We start from the raw sequence: 17,475 nt of genomic DNA, 5'->3' as shown, positions 1-17,475 counted from the left end.
CATGGATAGAGGATTGGCTGACTGGCTGGATGCAGAATGAGGGAACTGCTGGTGATTAGTGGTGTTCTACAGGAGCTTGTTTGAACCACTTGGTTGACCTGGATGATGGAATTGATGACACAAAATAATCTGCAGATGCTGAGATCAAAGCAACACTCACAACACACTGGAGGAACTCAGCAGGTCGGGCAGCATCAGTGGAAACGATGAATCGACGTTTCGGGCCGGAACCCTTCATCAGGACTGAAGAAAGAAGGTGGGGGAGGGTTGGAAGAAGGCTCGTAGTTTCAGTTGAAAAACCAGTAATTTGAAAGACAAAGGGGTGGGGGAGGGGAAGCAGGGACGTCATAGGCAGGAAAACAATGGGTAGTAGAAGAAGGAGCCGGAACCATGAGGGAGGTGATAGGCAGCTGGGGGAGGGGCAGAGTGAAATAGGGATAGAGGAAGGGAGGGGGAGGGAATTACCGGAAGTTGGAGAATTCTATGTTCATACCAAGGGGCTGGAGTCTACCTAGATGGTATATGAGGTGTTGCTCCTCCAACCTGAGTTTAGCCTCATCATGGCAGTAGAGGAGGCCATGTATGGACATATCTGAATGGGAATGGGAAGCAGAGCTGAAGTGGGTGGCTACCGGGAGATCCTGTCTGTTTTGGTGGACGGAGTGGAGGTGCTCAACGAAGCGGTCCCCTAATCTGCGTCGGGTTTCACCGGTGTAGAGGAGGCCGCACCAGGAGCACCAGATGCAATAGATGACCCCAACAGACTCACAAGTGAAGTGTTGCCTCACCTCGAAGGTCTGTTTGGGGCCCTGAATGGTGGCAAGAGAGGAGGTGTAGGGACAGGTGTAGCACTTGCACTTACAGGGATAAGTGCCGGGTGGGAGATCCGTTGGGATGGGCGTGCGGATAAGGGAGTCGCGGAGGGACCGATCCCTGCAGAAAGTGGAGAGGGGTGGAGGGGGAAAGATATGCTTAGTGGTGGGGTCCTGTTGAAGGTGGCGGAAGTTGCGGAGGATAATATGCTGGATCCGGAGGCTCGTTCGGTGGTAGATGAGGACAAGGGGAACTCTGTCCCCGTTGTAGTTGCAGGAGGACGGGGTGAGGGCCGAAGTACAGGAAATGGAGGAGATGCGGGTGAGCGCATTGTTGATGACAAGGGAAACCATGATCCTAAAAGAAAGAGGACATTTGAGATGTCCTGGGATGGAAAGCCTCATCCTGGGAGCAGATGCGGCGGAGACAGAGGAACTGGGAATAGGGAATGGTATTTTTGCATGTGGCGGGGTGGGAAGAGGTATAGTCGAGGTAGTTATGAGAGTCAGTGGGCTTGTAGAAGATGTCAGTGGACGGTCTGTCTCCAGAGATGGAGACCGAGACATCGAGAAAGAGGAGAGAAGTGTCCGAGATAGACCAAGTGAATTTGATGGCTGGGTGGAATTGATGCCTTTGTGGCAAAGTTGGCAGACAATGCAAATATAGGTAGAGGGGCAGGTAGTGTTTAAGAAACAGGGAGACTGCAGAAGCACTGAGATTGATTGGGAGAATGAGTAAAGAAGTGGCAGATGAAATATAGTATAGCGAAGTGTATGGTCATACACTTTGGTAGAATGAATGAAGGTGTAGACTATCTTCTAAATATGGAGCATTTTCAGAAGTCAAAGGAAGGGAACTTGTGAGTCCCTAAAGGTTAACTTGTAGTTTGAGTGTGTGGTAAGGAAGGCAAATACAATACTAGCATTCATTTTACGAGGACTAGAATATAAAAGCAAGGGTGTAACGCTGAGACTTGTTAACACATTGGTCAGTCTGCACTTGGAGTATTGTGAGCTCTTATCTAAGAAAAGATGCGCTGGTATTGGAGAGGGTCCAGAGGAGGTTCATGAGAATGAATACAGGAATGAAATAGTTAAGGTATGTGGAGCGTTTGAGGCCTCAGGGCCTATACTCACTGCAGTTTAAAAGAATGAGAGGGTTTCTCATTGGAACTGATTGAATATTGAAAGGGGTCGAGTGGACGGGGGGAGGATGTTTCCTGTGGTGGGGGAGTCTATTTTTAGCACAATGAGGCAACATGTGTCTTATTGGATATATTGAGATAGAACCAATAGGAGCAGAATCAATCAGTGCTATGTTGGTCAATCCTTATTGTACATCAGATAAAAATAACTCATCTGGCTCAATGGACAAGAATAACCTATCCAATGATAGCAATGTCAGTTTGACACTAGAATAGCAGAGAATCTCAGCAATCATAAGGGTTATTTCTCAGGCGCCTGCCTCCAAAATATCTGGTAGAACTCATGAAAATATCTGATAGGGCCAAGGATAGATGTCAGAATTTCATTTATGTTTCTGATGCACTCTGTTGAATATTGTTTCAAGGTATTTAGATGTTTAAAATGTTTTGCATTATTGGTCTTGCTGAACAACCACTATTACTATCTTCTGCTGAACCTTTTTTGAAGAGTGTAATAAGTTTTGTACTGTTTTAAGGATGAACAACTCAATTCAGAAATTTGACCTGGTGCTTATAGTCCTGGATTGCTTTTGAGCTGGCAATATATATATATATTTTGCATATCTAATGGCATTATTATCTTTGCAATGTTGCCTGAGCATCATTGGCAACTTTTGTCATGCTTTTCTGGGCATTCTCAGGACAGGAAGGATTTAATAGTGTGATAAATATCAGAAAAAATCTGCAGCTCTGGCAGCACCTGACGTGATCAAAGGAGAGTTAATGGGCTAGATACTGCTGATGAGAAGGAACACTAACAGACAAGGCTGTGACAATGAGGAGCTGCCATCAGCTAGCTGCGATGTGTAATCAGTGCATTATAGACCTCTCAGCCTGTCTTCTGCAGTGCCAAAGCACATAATGCACTGGGTGTCAAATGAGTGCAGACATTTCAAAGTTCTGTAATGTCAGATTCATCAGTTCCACACCAGCTTCAACCAGTAGTGAATCTTCATTATTTAAAAGGAAACTTTAATTATGATTTTTGTATTTCACGCACTGTTTTTATATTTTAGTTTATTATGACTAATTTAATTAGTTTTAACATAATTTTTTCATAAGGGTATTGCCTCCTATTACAAGGTCCCAAAATCATTACACAGGTGAGAGAGCTCTGATGGAACCAGCACTAATAAAATTATTACAGCATAAACTATAATGATTTGTTACTGGCACCAATGATGTGATGCAAAGCAGGTGCAATTCTCTGCCCTCCACTTGCACTCCTGCAGTTATGGACTATTGTGGCTCAGTGTGGAGAGGTTGACTGTGAGAGGCAGGTCAGGGATTAGTGATGTGGATGCTTAAGGGTGAGAGGTATAGGATTCAGAACAATAGTGTGGCCGGAATGCGAGTGTTGGTCAGCACAGGCAACTGGCAACAGCTGCTTTAGGTAGTAAGAGACCGCCTGAACCCTGTGATCTCACCATCTCCTGTTGGATGTGACCACCATTAACCTTGTTGTCAAAAATAAATGCCCAGACTGGGGGCATGAACTCACAAAGCAGCAGACAGCAGCTTCCATTACATCCAATTGGAGCTGCAGAGAGAAACCATTGAAGGCAGATGGCCCGTCAACACGTGTCCCGGTGCTGTCAGTCCACACCAATGGCCTCATTCAGGACGTAGCCCTGAGACACTGCACCGCTGGCCCTAACCTGGCCAGACTAACGATCACAAATCTTCTCCACACCAAAGTCACAAAGAGATTCAGTTTCATGAGAGCACCAGTAGAAGGCAAGGATTACAACTTCCTAACAAAGCAGACTTTATATTTAGTTCTAATTGTGTTTACGTGAAAAAATTGTGCATAATCTGTGCTTGGCTTATGTTTTTCTTGTGAATGCTGTTTATCTGATGCTCTGTGCCTGTACTGCTACTGCAAATATGTTTCTCATTTCACCTGTGCAGACATGTGCTTGTACACATGATAATAAATTCAACTTGGATTTTAACTCTCTGGTGTGGCAGTGCAGAACACACAGCTAAGGCTGATGTTTCTCTTCTGAAGTCTGGCAGGACATATCACTGAATATTCAGTCTGTAGGACCAAGGACACTGGACTTTGTGAACTAGTGTTAAATGGAGAGTCTCCTTTCTTTTGTTTTGTTATGAAACATTCCCTTGTATTAAAGGGAGTCTGCCTGAACAGATCACAATCTGGCACAAATGTGACTGGGCTACATCCCCTTTGATTTATTTACTAACCTGTCTCCCCACAGATCCGGCCCCAACTGCGATAAACCGGGGTTCAGCATTACACAATGACAGACTAACACACTCCATGAAAAAGCTTGCCATTTATTACTATTGTGAATGAACTATTATTTACGCATCAATACTGAATATTCGTCTATGAGGTTTTATCAGTATCCCTATCAACAATTTGAAATCATTTGGAACTTTACACAATTTCTTTCTTAGTCGATTTGAATTTTAAAGTTAATTGTAACCTTTTAAAGTACAATAAAAACTGTACCAAAGTTGCATGTTCTCATGCTCTCTTGATGATTATTTCATGTAATGGTTTTGGAGTTGGTCTAATTCACAAGGAACGGATATGTTAACATGGCAGCCAATGGAGATGGGCATAATGGAAAGGTTGCACCATCTCCCTCCCCGCTGGCCTTTACTATGGCAATGGAAGTAATCATTAGAGCTTCTAAATGGGTAGAGAAAGAGAACCACTGAAGTCAGGACTACGTCTACCACCAATCTAGGCATTTATGGGTGATTTGACTATCCTGACAACTACCATCCCATGTACCAAACGGTTGCTTGAGGAGCTCCATTCAAACATCTAATGGGCCCGAATGATGATTAAAACAAAGAAATTTAGGAGCATTTTTATAGTCAGGGGAAGGCTGGTGGACTACAAGTTCCATGTCAGAAATGCATGTTAAAAGCTTGGGGCATTGGTACGATGTAAATCTCAGTGATACAAAGCAAGTGAAACTGCTGAAAGAAGAAATCATAAAAGAGCTTAAAGCCATCGATAAAACCTTGCTGACAGGAAAACAAGCTCTGGTGCCTTCAGTTTGGATTGCCCCCTTGTGTGTTGGGGCCACTGACTCTGTATGAAGTCCCGATCACCCATGTTGAAAAGATGGAGAGGACAGTTAGTTCCTTCGTTAAGCAGTGGATGGGCCTACCAAGATCGCTAAGTAACATCTACCTGTATGGCAAAGGAACTCTGGCGTTGATGGTCACGGGGCTGACTGAAGAGTTCAAGTGTGCCAAGGTGTGGCTTGAGATGACTCTATCAGAATCTCGTGACAGCGTTGTCCAGGATACTGTGCCCAGGACCTTAACATGGAGAAAGTGGTGTCCAGCAGAGTCAGTAAAACAGGCAAAAGCAGCACTCGGGTTTGCAGACATGGTGGGCCAGGTGCAATCTGGAAGAGGGGGCCTTGGCACGACACAAAATCAAAGGCGAGCTACGGTGGTGCAGGAAGCACAGCGACAGGAGGAGCAGATGAGGTATGCAAGAGCTGTGTCTCAGGCAAAACAGGGGCAGTGGACAAGGTGGGAAAACATTGAGAAAAGAAAATTCAACTGGAAAGACTTGGGAAAAGGAAGGAAGGAAGATTAGTTTCCTTAAAGGAGCAGTTCACGATGTTCTCCCAACACCCAAAAATCTGAACCTGTGGCTTGGTCAAGACGCAGCTTGTCCACTCTGTGGAAGAACAGCAGACTTCAAGCACATCCTCTCATCTTGCAAAGGCTGAATAACAACTCTAAGCCCCATGTGACTGAAAGAACCACCATCCCCTACGTCCAGCAAGGATAGTCAGTGCTACTCTCAGTGACATGCTTGGTGTCAGGCATGTTCGTGACTGGAACATGGCTGTCGACCTTGACAATGGGCTAATATTTCCCCTGGAGATAGCCACTACCACCCTCAGACCAGACTTGGTCCTGTGGTCCAGCAGTCTGAAGGCTGTAGTAATCTCCGAGCTACAGTGCCCTGGGAAGGTGCCGTCTGAGAGACATAGGAATGGAAACATGCAGGATACGCCGAGCTGGCCACAGATGGAAGGTGCAGATTTTCCCAGCAGAGGTTGGCTGCAGAGGATTTGTGGCTATTTCCATGGCAGATTGCTGAAGGGATTGGAAGTCCAAGGCTAGGGCCAGCGGCAAGCTATAAAAGAACTCTCGGAGGCAGCCGAACGAAGCAGCCACTGGTTATGGATGAAGAGGAGTGATGACAGCTGGGCCCCTAAAATGACCCATGCGTGGCCAGATGTGAAGAGGGGTGCACTTGGGATGCCGGGTCATATTGTTCAGCCCACAGGAAATGAAGGGGGCTTAAACTGACGAAACATCTAAGATGGGGGTGCCCCCCTGATGAGCCTTGGAAAGCATCTGCCACCCATCAATCCCCACCTCAAGATCTTTATGCTATGACCTGAGTTAGGATCTGCTTATCAAAGGGATTGAAACATTTAGTCCTATGAGCTTAAACATGAATCTTTCACACCACTGATTTCAAACCCACAAAATCAAATATCCGCTCAGAGTCAGTGAAGTCATATCCAAAATGATTATTTTAATCGCACAGCCTCATATACATCCCATCTGTAGACTATTTCAGAAACACAAAACTTTCCACGTGTCAATCCTACTTCTTCTGGACTTATAAAAAAAAGAGTTGTTAAACAAATAGTTTTGTATCCTTATTTGCACAAATCCACATCCCTGCTGCATTTTTTCTTTTGTGAAGAACATAATGTGCTCTCTGTTCAGGTCACCTAGTTAAAAGAACATAGTGTGAGCAAATCACTGGGTGGATGTCTTGTCAATTCTTTAGTTGTGGTTTCTGTAAGTAACCAGCGTGTGCTTGTTTGAGCAAGTTTGTTTTTTAATGATTACCCATCAAGGCTATTATTGTTAAATACTTCGATGGCTGAGCAAATCTTTGAGGAAAAAATGGACTACAGGAGCTTTCTGATAAAATTTATAACTAGATGGCTAACAAGAAAGGAATTTAAATGGTTACAGTATGAAACGTTTTAAGACTTCAAGGACAATGAAGTTTTCCAGTAATTACTAGCTTTCTTAAACTTTGTTGAACTAATCCTAATCTTTTGAAATTTAATATCTTTTATACTGGCAACACCTTCTCTACATTTCTTAAAATGGTTTATAGTTTTCACCCTTGCTTTGCTCAGGACAGTAAAGAAGATGTTTGTTTATTTTTAATCCTTTATCTAATAAACTTATATAAGGTATAAAAAGTATCTAAGTTACAAAATATGGATTCATTATGCTGTTTTATATATGTTATTACCTTATAATAACTTTCCCCAAGTCAATTTAGCAAGAAGTTCACATGACCAGGACATCAAAGAGTATGGCGAGAAGGGAACTGTAGGGGGTTGAGTGGGATCCGGGATCAGCCATGATGGAATGCTGGAGCAGAGTCGATGGGCTGAATGGCCTAATTCTGCCCCATGTCTTATAAATTATAGAAATGAATATATTTCAATGAAAAAATTGTCTTATAAATTATGTTTATATTTATCCACTTTACTATTGTTGTCCAATTGCTGTGAAAGGCAAATGATAAGACATAACTACTCATCGAAATATTAAATTGGTACCACTGATGTAGCTGATATGCAGATAAGCATTCTTTCTGTATTAAGGACTGAAGTTAGTTGGGATAGGAAAAACAAATCTTAGAACTTAATTCAACAAAACTTCGAAGTAGTGCATTTTCTTGTTAAGAAACCTTGAATCTACTGAGAAACAAGTAGGTTCATAATGTAATCCTGAAATTATTTCACATCGAGAATCTGCATTAACCAAAAGCACAACACATTGGCCAGCGATGGGCAATGCTACTATCTGAATACAGATTCTTATTATAGTTCCTTCCTTTGTCCTGAGGCCTGCCTGAACTAGTGTAATTAATATTGCAATTACTACGCTCACTGTATTTTTCTCTCTGTCATGCCAGGTTTGTCTTCTGCGGCCTCTCTGATGTCCCTTGCCTGGGTGCTAGCCTCATATCACAAACTGCTGCGGGACTCCAGGGATGACAAAAAAAGCATGAGCTACAGAGGTGCCCTAATCCACATCTTTTGGCGTTTGTTTACCATATCATCCAGAGTCATTTCGTTTGCATTATTTGCATCTATTTTTCAGTTATATTTTGGAATATTTGTGGTTGTGCACTGGTGTGCCATGGCATTTTGGATTATTCATGGAGGAACAGATTTCTGCATGTCCAAGTGGGAGGAAATTCTGTTCAATATGGTGATAGGAATCGTGTACATATTCTGCTGGTTTAATGTCAAAGAAGGACGGACACGATATCGAATGTTTGCCTATTATACTGTAATTTTGACAGAAAATGCTGCCTTGACTTTTCTTTGGTATCTTTACAGAGATCCCACAACCACTGACTTTTATGCCATTACAGCACTATGTACAGTTTTTATTTGTTTTATTGCTGGGGCAGCGTTTATGTTCTTGTATTATGGTTTATTTCATCCGATGGGACCGAGGACAAAGATCCTTGCCAGTTCTTGCTGTGCTGAACTGCTCTGGGGAATCCCTCTGCCCCCAGAGCTAGAGGCCATGGCAGCCACGCCAGCGGCACCTAGAGGATCCCAGACTACCCCGACCAGAGTGGCAGGCGACCAGGAGGAGGAGGATGCAGCTGAGACCTGCCTGCCTGTTTTCCAAGTGCGATCCACAGTGCCACTTACACCATCTGGCCGGCCCTACGTACCAGAGGGACCATTCATCAAGATTGACATGCCAAGGAAACGATATCCTGCCTGGGATGCCCACTTTGTAGACAGAAGGCTGAGGAGAACTGTTAATATTTTACAGTATGTAACTCCCACATCTGTCGGTATAAGGTATAGAGATGGACCACTTGTATATGAGCTGCTACAGTATGAATCTTCACTTTAAAGCTTCACCCATTGACACTGACAAAAGAAGTAATTATGTTTACGTCAGGCACTCAGACACTGTCATGCAATTCTCAAAACACAAAACTCACAGATATGTTTTTGTTTTCCTGGTAGCTGTCTGTATATAAAGATATTCTATATGTTTTGTACGTAACAAAAAAGTGAAAAAAAATCTTTTTACACAGCAAAATACAGTGCTTATACTGTATATTAAATGGCGGAAAATTTCATGGAGAATTTCCAATTGTTATTACAAGGAATCACAAATAGAGGTGCATATTCATTCACATGCAGACACAGATATCACAGACAAAATACACATATACATTCACTCAGTTTATCTGTATGCAGAGCATTAAAGGACTGATGATAAGTGGGACTGAAAAAGCAAGTCATACAACATCAATTAACTAGAAAACTTAAGTGGTGCAATTTTAAATCCCTTTCAGGGTTTTGTGAGCATGTGGGGTTTTTTCAGTTCCACAATCCCATCCTTGGCAAAAAAAAATATTTCTAAGTATATACTGTGTGTTTCTTTGTCTGTGTGAGCTTTTTATTCAAGTAATAACGATCTGTTATTACAGTTCAAGGTGCAACCATATGTCAAGCACACCACATCAGATCCTTGACATATAGTTTTTTTTAAATGGAATATTACTGTTTGATTTTGTAATTTACAGAGTTCTTTTTTAATTTAAATAGTTGCAGAAAAAGTATCAATTTTATAACTTGCAGCTTGGGAAAAAAACTGGAGTTTTTCTTTACCTGAATATACCTGAATTTTAAGTGGTTATAATAACGGTGTTATACAGGAGGTTTGTATCCATGATAGATCCATCAAATCTGTCTGCCATACAGGGAGAGGCCAAAGTACTCTGGTCAAAGCCATCTGGTGCAATTCAATAAGCCAATTTACAACCTACCCACAGAATAGCTTTCTTTTTAGCACTTGTGTGCCTAATCAGGCCTTTGCTTGACAAACACGTGCAGACCACTGAAAAAAGGGTTAATCTTTTGACTTCCTTGTGCAGCTCAGGTGTATTCTGGTGCAGAGATTTCCAGAAAAGCTTTGAGTTAGGAGACTAAAGGCTTCCTTGAATAATGTGGATAGAGATTTTACTGTTAGGAGACAATGATCAGTTATCTAATTATTGCTAATATTTTTCACTGTGCAGGAAAGATACAACTTGGGTATTTGATTTTTTTACGATTCGTATCCCAAGTGTAACTCAAGTTGTATATATCAAAATCGGTTAACTTATCCATAAGGCAAATTTGTTTAATCTTAGTGTGAGCATTTAGTAAAAGTATGTTCATATTGTCAGACATTGTAAATCTCCAACCTATTTGAAACTGCACATTAAATCTTTGCTTCATGTAAAGCTTACATAATTATCCAATCATTAAACACATTGTCCTTTTTAAAAATATGATGATTGTTTATTTGTCTTCCAGCCTTTCAGGCAGTGAGTTCCCACAACCTTCACTTCCATAGAAACCATAGAAACTACAGCACAGAAACAGGCCTTTTGGCCCTTCTTGGCTGTGCTGAACCATTTTCTGCCTAGTCCCACTGACCTGCAATAGAAACCATAGAAACTACAGCACAGAAACAGGCCTTTTGGCCCTTCTTGGCTTCCCTGCTAATATTTTTACCTAAAATCCATTACTAAGGATAATTGATTCTTCCAATCTTCTCCATCCAGGCCTCTCATTGTTCTAACACCTCAGCTAAATTTAATTTCAGTCACCACTGCTCCAAAAGCATCAATGCCACCTGCTCTTCCATTCTTTCCACATAGCTGAAACTCCTAGGTCCTAACAACAGATCTGTAACTTTCTTCCAACACAATTCATCCACTATTTATGCTTTTATCATGCAGATGATGTTTTATGCCTTATAATCTACTGACCTGTCAGTAACCTGCAAATAATTTTCCTGCCCTCCTTCAAAATCAAACAATGTCCTTATCCATGAATCAGACAGTAATCACCTACTGAGAAATAATATGTAGACTCAACCACAGATGATCAATGGTACAAAACTTTTTAATAAGTCTACAGCATTATGTAAAAGTGAGGAATACTTAATGGGTTGCATTGCTTTAAGTTATAGATAACTTCAAATGCCCGTTCTTTGCTTTGTCATTTAAGAAGCCAAATCAATTAATGACCAAGTAAATTATTTTGTATTTGTTACAAGGAATGTTTTAGCAGATTCTATGGGACAATTATATTTATCTACATTCCCAATCCACTAGTGCAGCAGTTACGTAATCAATTTGAATATAGGTAGCCAAAAATAAATTAATTGGCCAAGAACTCACATAGCTATTCATCTTCTCAGAGAGAAATGGGTTAACAGCCATTTCCAGATTTCAGCCAGATTTCCAGCATCTGCAGATTTTCTCTTGTCTGTGATTGAACAACCATTCCTGGGTTGTTTCCTCTCACATTAAACATTTTACATGCAACTCTCCTGTGTGAATCACCATTTCGATTTCCATGTCATGCTCTCCCCAGTTATGCTATTTTTGGTGGAACATTGCTTGGTCAATGAGACCACTTGTTCTGTGGAAATGAAATGAAATTAAATGAAATATCTTTATTGTTATTGCATAGTACAATTTGTCATGCACCAATACAGCGAAAATGAGTTTGCAACTCTCATACTCAATGCTATAAAACACAAATAAAATAAATAAACAATAAATAAAATCAAGTAACCAGCCATTACAAGCTTACTGACTGTTTTCACTCATCACTAAGGTAAGTCTCAATTATCCCTAGAGTTCTTTGAACAACACTAATCTCATAACATGATTCCCATGTGCCATTTGCTCCAACCTCTAACTACTTGATGGATCTAAGCCTTTACATTCTCCAACTGACACACTCTCCAGTAAAATACTGATTCTGCAAAGGCTGACTGCTTCATCACCTACCCCCAATGACATGCTTTAAACACCACCAGCCCTGACACTCATCGACCATAGCTATGGCCATTTTTGAACTCATTAAATGAGACAGATTAAGTCAATAAACCTCCGGTATAGGCTTTTAAAACGGATTCATTGTTATAGCAAATAAAACTGGCTAGCATGCCAGAATATAAGCTTCATCACCTCTTTAGCCCTCATAGGAAAATGCCTTTGATAGTTCAGGGTAAGGCCTTGGGACTTTGACTGAAATGATTGTTGGTGCTTCATATATCAATTGCACAGCACACCTATTATTGCACAATACATTTTCCAGAGATTATTTTATGCAAGGCCATCACTTCCTATTTCTCCTGGCATTGTTTGTAGTTCTTGGCAGTCATCTTGGCATTGCACATATCAGATGAAATAGTTAGTGACGTTTAGCAAGAAAGAAATGTAATTCAATGAGAAGGTTCACCTGATGACCTAAACTTCTATTTTAGTACTTCTATTGCAGTTCCTATTGATTCCGAGAAGGAGACACCTCATTTTCTCACCCAGCATTCTAAGAGACCATTAATAATGAGCTACTCTTGTTATACGAAAGTAAAAAATACTTGCAGTTCTATTCCTGAAAGATTCTTTTTTTCATGTAAGTTGGCATGGGAAGACTCTTTGTAGTCAGCTGCTGTGCACAATAAAAAAAATGTTGCAACTTTGAAGAAATCAGTTTGCCCTCTGGCGTTTCCTAACATAAGCTCTTCAATCGACATCTGCCTACATTAATGCAACCCCTTTATGCTAAATATTTCCCAGTTAATTTTAAATTTTGATATGGTCTGCTCGTACAGCCAATTGTAGTATATAATTCTCAGTACTAATAACCATTTGTCTGGAATAAGCAATTGTTTGACCGGCATCATTCCGATAATGAAAGTTTGTTGTCATTACTGACCTACCTACAAGTAGATGCTGTCTTTCACCATTCAATGTTACAGAGTCATAAACACATTGTCTTTCACTATTTTAAATCTCTTCTGTAATTAAACCTTTTCACTCTCTGTTTTATGAGCCTTTCCCACCTGATATTATTCCAATGATCTGTTTCTCATACCTCAAATACCCTCTAATCAATGCATGCAACATAATATACAACAACTCGGTTCCATTTATGTTTTCGTGGTCCTTTTCAACAGCACACTGAAGGAACTGTTCTTTATCTGGTAGGTGCTCATTGAAGAGCCTGATGTCAATCTGAAGCTGGTAAAAAGCTAAAAACAACACAAAGTACAGGACCTGCATTTGCATGGGAATGCTGAGCATGCTGGAAATTGGAAAAACTCCTCAAGCTTAGACCTCATGTCTACTCACTCATGCCTGCATACAAATTATTTAAGCAACAGATGGTCCAGCATTGATCCTTGGGGAAACAGCTTCTCATATCTTACTAATCTGTGCAATTATCTATTTATTCCCAGCTCTTTACTTTTTCCCTTTCATAGTTGCACATAGAAAAAGGGTTAGGTATCTAAGTATGATCAATCTTCACATTCACTTTTATATCATTGGACCTTTGCCCGAAAGAGTTCAAAACGTATTGAATGATAAAGTTTAATCCAAACCAATGTGATGACTAGAAGCCCATGAAGTCGTATCAGAGAGTGTATTTTTCCTCAGCAAATTAGACAATCGTATAAGACCATAACCATAGAAATTCCGAGCAGGTGTAGCTATTTAGCTCTTCAACTGTGCTCCAGTATTCAATAAGATCACGAATGCTGTGACTTTCCTCAAGTCCACTTTTCACCCTATCCCTATAACTCTTGATTCCCATTCTGAGTAGAAATCTGTTTAGCTCCACCCTGCAGATGCATATTTTCAGTTATAAACTATTCATGCTGAAGTTAGATGAGGACAAATCGGAGAAGTTTGGAAGAGAGGCTGTATTGACTGTTCGTGTTAAATAACCTGTTTCTGTTCCATGTATTCTCGAATTCAGTGACGAATGCAATTTTGGATGTTGATTCAAGAGCTTTGTGTCATTTCATCCTTATAAGAGAATGCAAGAATCAGTAAAACACAGAGTACTTTAATTGTGTAATCGTTACATATTGAAAAAATATATTTTTCAAATTGCAGTAATTCTGGGGTCATTGACCACAGCTACAATCCTTATAAAAGCACATGAAATGAGACAGATTAAGTCAATAAGCCTTCTGTATTTGCTTTTAAAATAGAATCATTGTTCCAGCCAATAAAAGGTGCTAGCATGCCAGAACAATAATACTCAACAACTCTTCTGTCTCAGATAAGCTGTATCTTCTCTTCTGGTAGGAAATATCCATTATAGAAGGCATAGCTTATAGGAATTTCTAAACATCATTGTGTAAGTATAGTGAAATACCTATCCACATTACTAAGGAATATTTTTTTAATTCAGATTGTGGTGCACTGTTGTTTGCTGGGGAGTCTAATGAGCTCAAGCTAGATGAAGCTTATTGCTAACAATGAAAAAAAAATCTGCCTTTTAATTTCTGGACTGCCTAGCACAATAGTCATTATTTGTTATACTAGAATACTTAGTATTATATCTTTACTCAATGTTAGTCAATGAACCCTTTGTGTACTGAGAAGACAGTTTCACTTCTTGTTAGACCACGTGCCACAAAAGACTGTGGTATCTCAAGTGACTGTAAAAAAAGCCCAAGTAATGATGCCATATTGAAAGTAATCTATCAGTTAGATGATACAGTAAATGTCTCTTCAGCACTCAAAGGGTTACAATAATTTAATTTCATTATATAATGCCAATGTCTATGTCGCCTAGTGTGATTGGCTGATAGGTATGTATTAGCAAACATAAAAAGGCATACCTTCCCTGAAACAACAAATTGCAAGGGTGCTAAATTTCCAAACACACTAAATTGATGTACTTTTTTAATAACAGAAATAGTATGATTTATTTTTATAAACTGACGTTTAATGCTTTGAGGCATTATATAATAGTGGTAATGAACAATATGGTATGTATTATTGGTTGGTAATTTGCACTTTAAGATAATCTGACTCTGGCACACATTACCATCTGATAATCACATTACCATCAGATTTCTGTTCCTTATCACTGAAGCAAATTAGTATTTTGTGTCATTGTATTTCATCATATGTAATACCATTGTACCTTTATACACATAAGAAAATGTGCTGCAGCATTTGCATGATGTAAAAGACGCAAGCAATTGTAATTTTACACCACTGAGAGGACCTAGTTAGTAAACCATGAATCATCCAAAGGGCTTTCAAGGTTAGCTAGTTTTCTAGTTTAACTCTCCGGACTATATTCATCATAAAATATTAATAAATATATTTGCTATTTTAATCGACATACAGATAGTAATTGCTTAAGTTGTTCTTCCCAGGAAATAAGCATTTGAGAGTGATTTCTTAAAGTAGACACGGTCAATCAGGTTTAAGTTTTTCAATGACAACAAGCTGAAAATCTTTTTAACAGCAGTGGGCCAAAGCAAAACATTTCACACTGGTGCTAGCGACTTGCAAATTTGCAGGTTGTATTTTACAATCTATGGTAACAAGAACTTGTCATCAGATAAACTAATGTGTTAAACCGTCAATGTGAAAATCTGAATTGGAAAGGTACAAGATGCCCACCAGTTATTTTGTTCCTTTAAATAAGTCATTGATTACTATACGACTAACAGAAAGTACAGTTGATCCTTATGTTTATGCGCCATTTATAGTTTAGCAAGTTCCTTTTACAGGCAGCCACTGTGTCACGTCCTTTTGGGTAACGGAAATTTGTCCTTACCGAGTTTACAATTCATTACCCAAAAGTCTAGGATTGGAAATTCAATTTGCTCTCATCAACTTTATGTGAAAAAAGGCAAATAAATAAACACAATTTTAGTTTCAACTTGCGTGTGCAGAAGAATAGCTTCATATTACAGAGAATTGCAGTGTTTTCTAAGAATACAGGAAAAACCTTTCCTCATAAAACTGGGGTCGCCTGTATCTCTAAATAAAATATATATCTTCAGTAGTACTGACAGCATTCAATAACACTGTCTCCTTTATAGACAGATCAAAATCCTTCGGACAGGTAGCTGCCTTTGTATATCAGTTAATGACATAGATTATGTGGTAATTAAAGTTACACTGGCTGGTCTTCTTCCAATCAAATTTGGACCAGTGTGTTTTAATGCAAGTGTAATAAATATCAAGAATTAACAATAATAAAAGAGAAAGGAATCCTAGAACTTTTGTGTCATTATCTGAAAGGAACGGTAGTTTCAATCAATCAATTTGGGCTAAGAGTTTAAATTCAGTAAAAAGCATGATCTTACTTTAATTAATCATTATAAAATACATTTTTAAGCAAATATATTCATCTTGTATGAACTAAAATATAACAATTTTCAATCCTCTCTACCCTCTTCATCATTTTTACCTCTTTCGTTCTACTGGGGAAACCCTGAGTGAAGTATTTCTTATTAAGGAGATTACCATGAAAATGGTTGAAACTAAAATCCCATTGTTTTGACAAAGCCTTGACCTTAAAACTCCCTCTTTCAGACTGTTGATTCACCACTGAGTGTTGAAATCTTTGGAAGTCATATCTATGTCGATGAAAGTAAACTATTATTTATTCCGCTGACCGTGAAAGCCCTATATTCTTAAATGATCTTAGCTTAGAAGGAAATTGTAAATGAATGAAAGAAAAACACTGCTTCTCAACCTTGTGGTGCCTTTTTTCTAGGTGCTTATGGTACTCCTATCAAGGCAGCCACACAGCAAACAACAATGCCAGTACCTTTACATTTATGTGCCAGTGCAGTAAAATACAAAATAATCACTGTATTATATATATTATATGTATGTATATATATTATATATAAATATATATAATATATTATATATAGTATAATGTATATAATATATACAACTTGTGAGGTTCTCATTCAGCTGCATGGAGAAATTATCTCCTGTAGTAACAAAATTGTTTCAAAAGATAAGGTTCTTAACAGGAAATAGTTACTGTGTTAATGGGAGCAACATCAATAATCAAAGGTGCTAACATCGAACCTCAGTTTTATAGTGTGGTTTTTAAGAAAACAAAAAATAAACCGAATACTTCCTGTGAAGCCTTACTGTAGAATGATATAGCTGTTTATCCAAAAACAACACAAAGAAACTGTAAATAATGTACCGAAGAAAAACTTTGCTATCTCCTATAATGTAATGTATATGTTCAAATGTATGTTTGGTTAGTGAACTACTCTTACCTCAAGACAGTTGAGAAATTTGTAGTTATTTTGTTTCCTTTTTCAAGTTGCAGCAATCCATTTGAAGCTGAACTTTGCCCAGGTGCTTTTCCCCTTCTTTCTGAGCAAGAGATGTGTCTGTGAGTTCAATTCATAGACTTAAAATGATAACAAATTTATTTAAAAGATGTGCATGAAGTAATTAAGAAAGGATATTTATAAGGCTATAAATGTTAGGAGTTTGTGAGCATGTGTGTACTGTACATACATTTCCTGTGTGAGACATACAGTTAAAATTAATCAAAGAAAAAATAAACAGAAATGATTTT

General features: G+C 39.2%; 1 protein-coding gene across 2 annotated transcripts in view; it reads left to right on the top strand.

The window, feature by feature from the left end:
* The window catches only part of xkr6b (XK, Kell blood group complex subunit-related family, member 6b), a 494,480-nt gene extending 485,536 nt beyond the window's left edge, over positions 1-8,944 (top strand). For both annotated transcript variants that reach the window (XM_063035561.1, XM_063035566.1), the window contains one exon: positions 7,980-8,944. In XM_063035561.1, the coding sequence (XP_062891631.1) occupies positions 7,980-8,944 (965 nt within the window). The remainder of the gene's footprint in view (positions 1-7,979) is intronic.
* The last annotated feature ends 8,531 nt before the right edge of the window (positions 8,945-17,475 follow it).

This window comes from Mobula hypostoma, chromosome 2 (assembly GCF_963921235.1).
Source record: "Mobula hypostoma chromosome 2, sMobHyp1.1, whole genome shotgun sequence".
Classification (NCBI taxonomy): Eukaryota; Metazoa; Chordata; class Chondrichthyes; order Myliobatiformes; family Myliobatidae; genus Mobula; species Mobula hypostoma.
The sequence above is the reverse complement of the archived record's forward strand: the minus strand, read 5'-3'. Positions and strand labels throughout refer to the sequence as shown.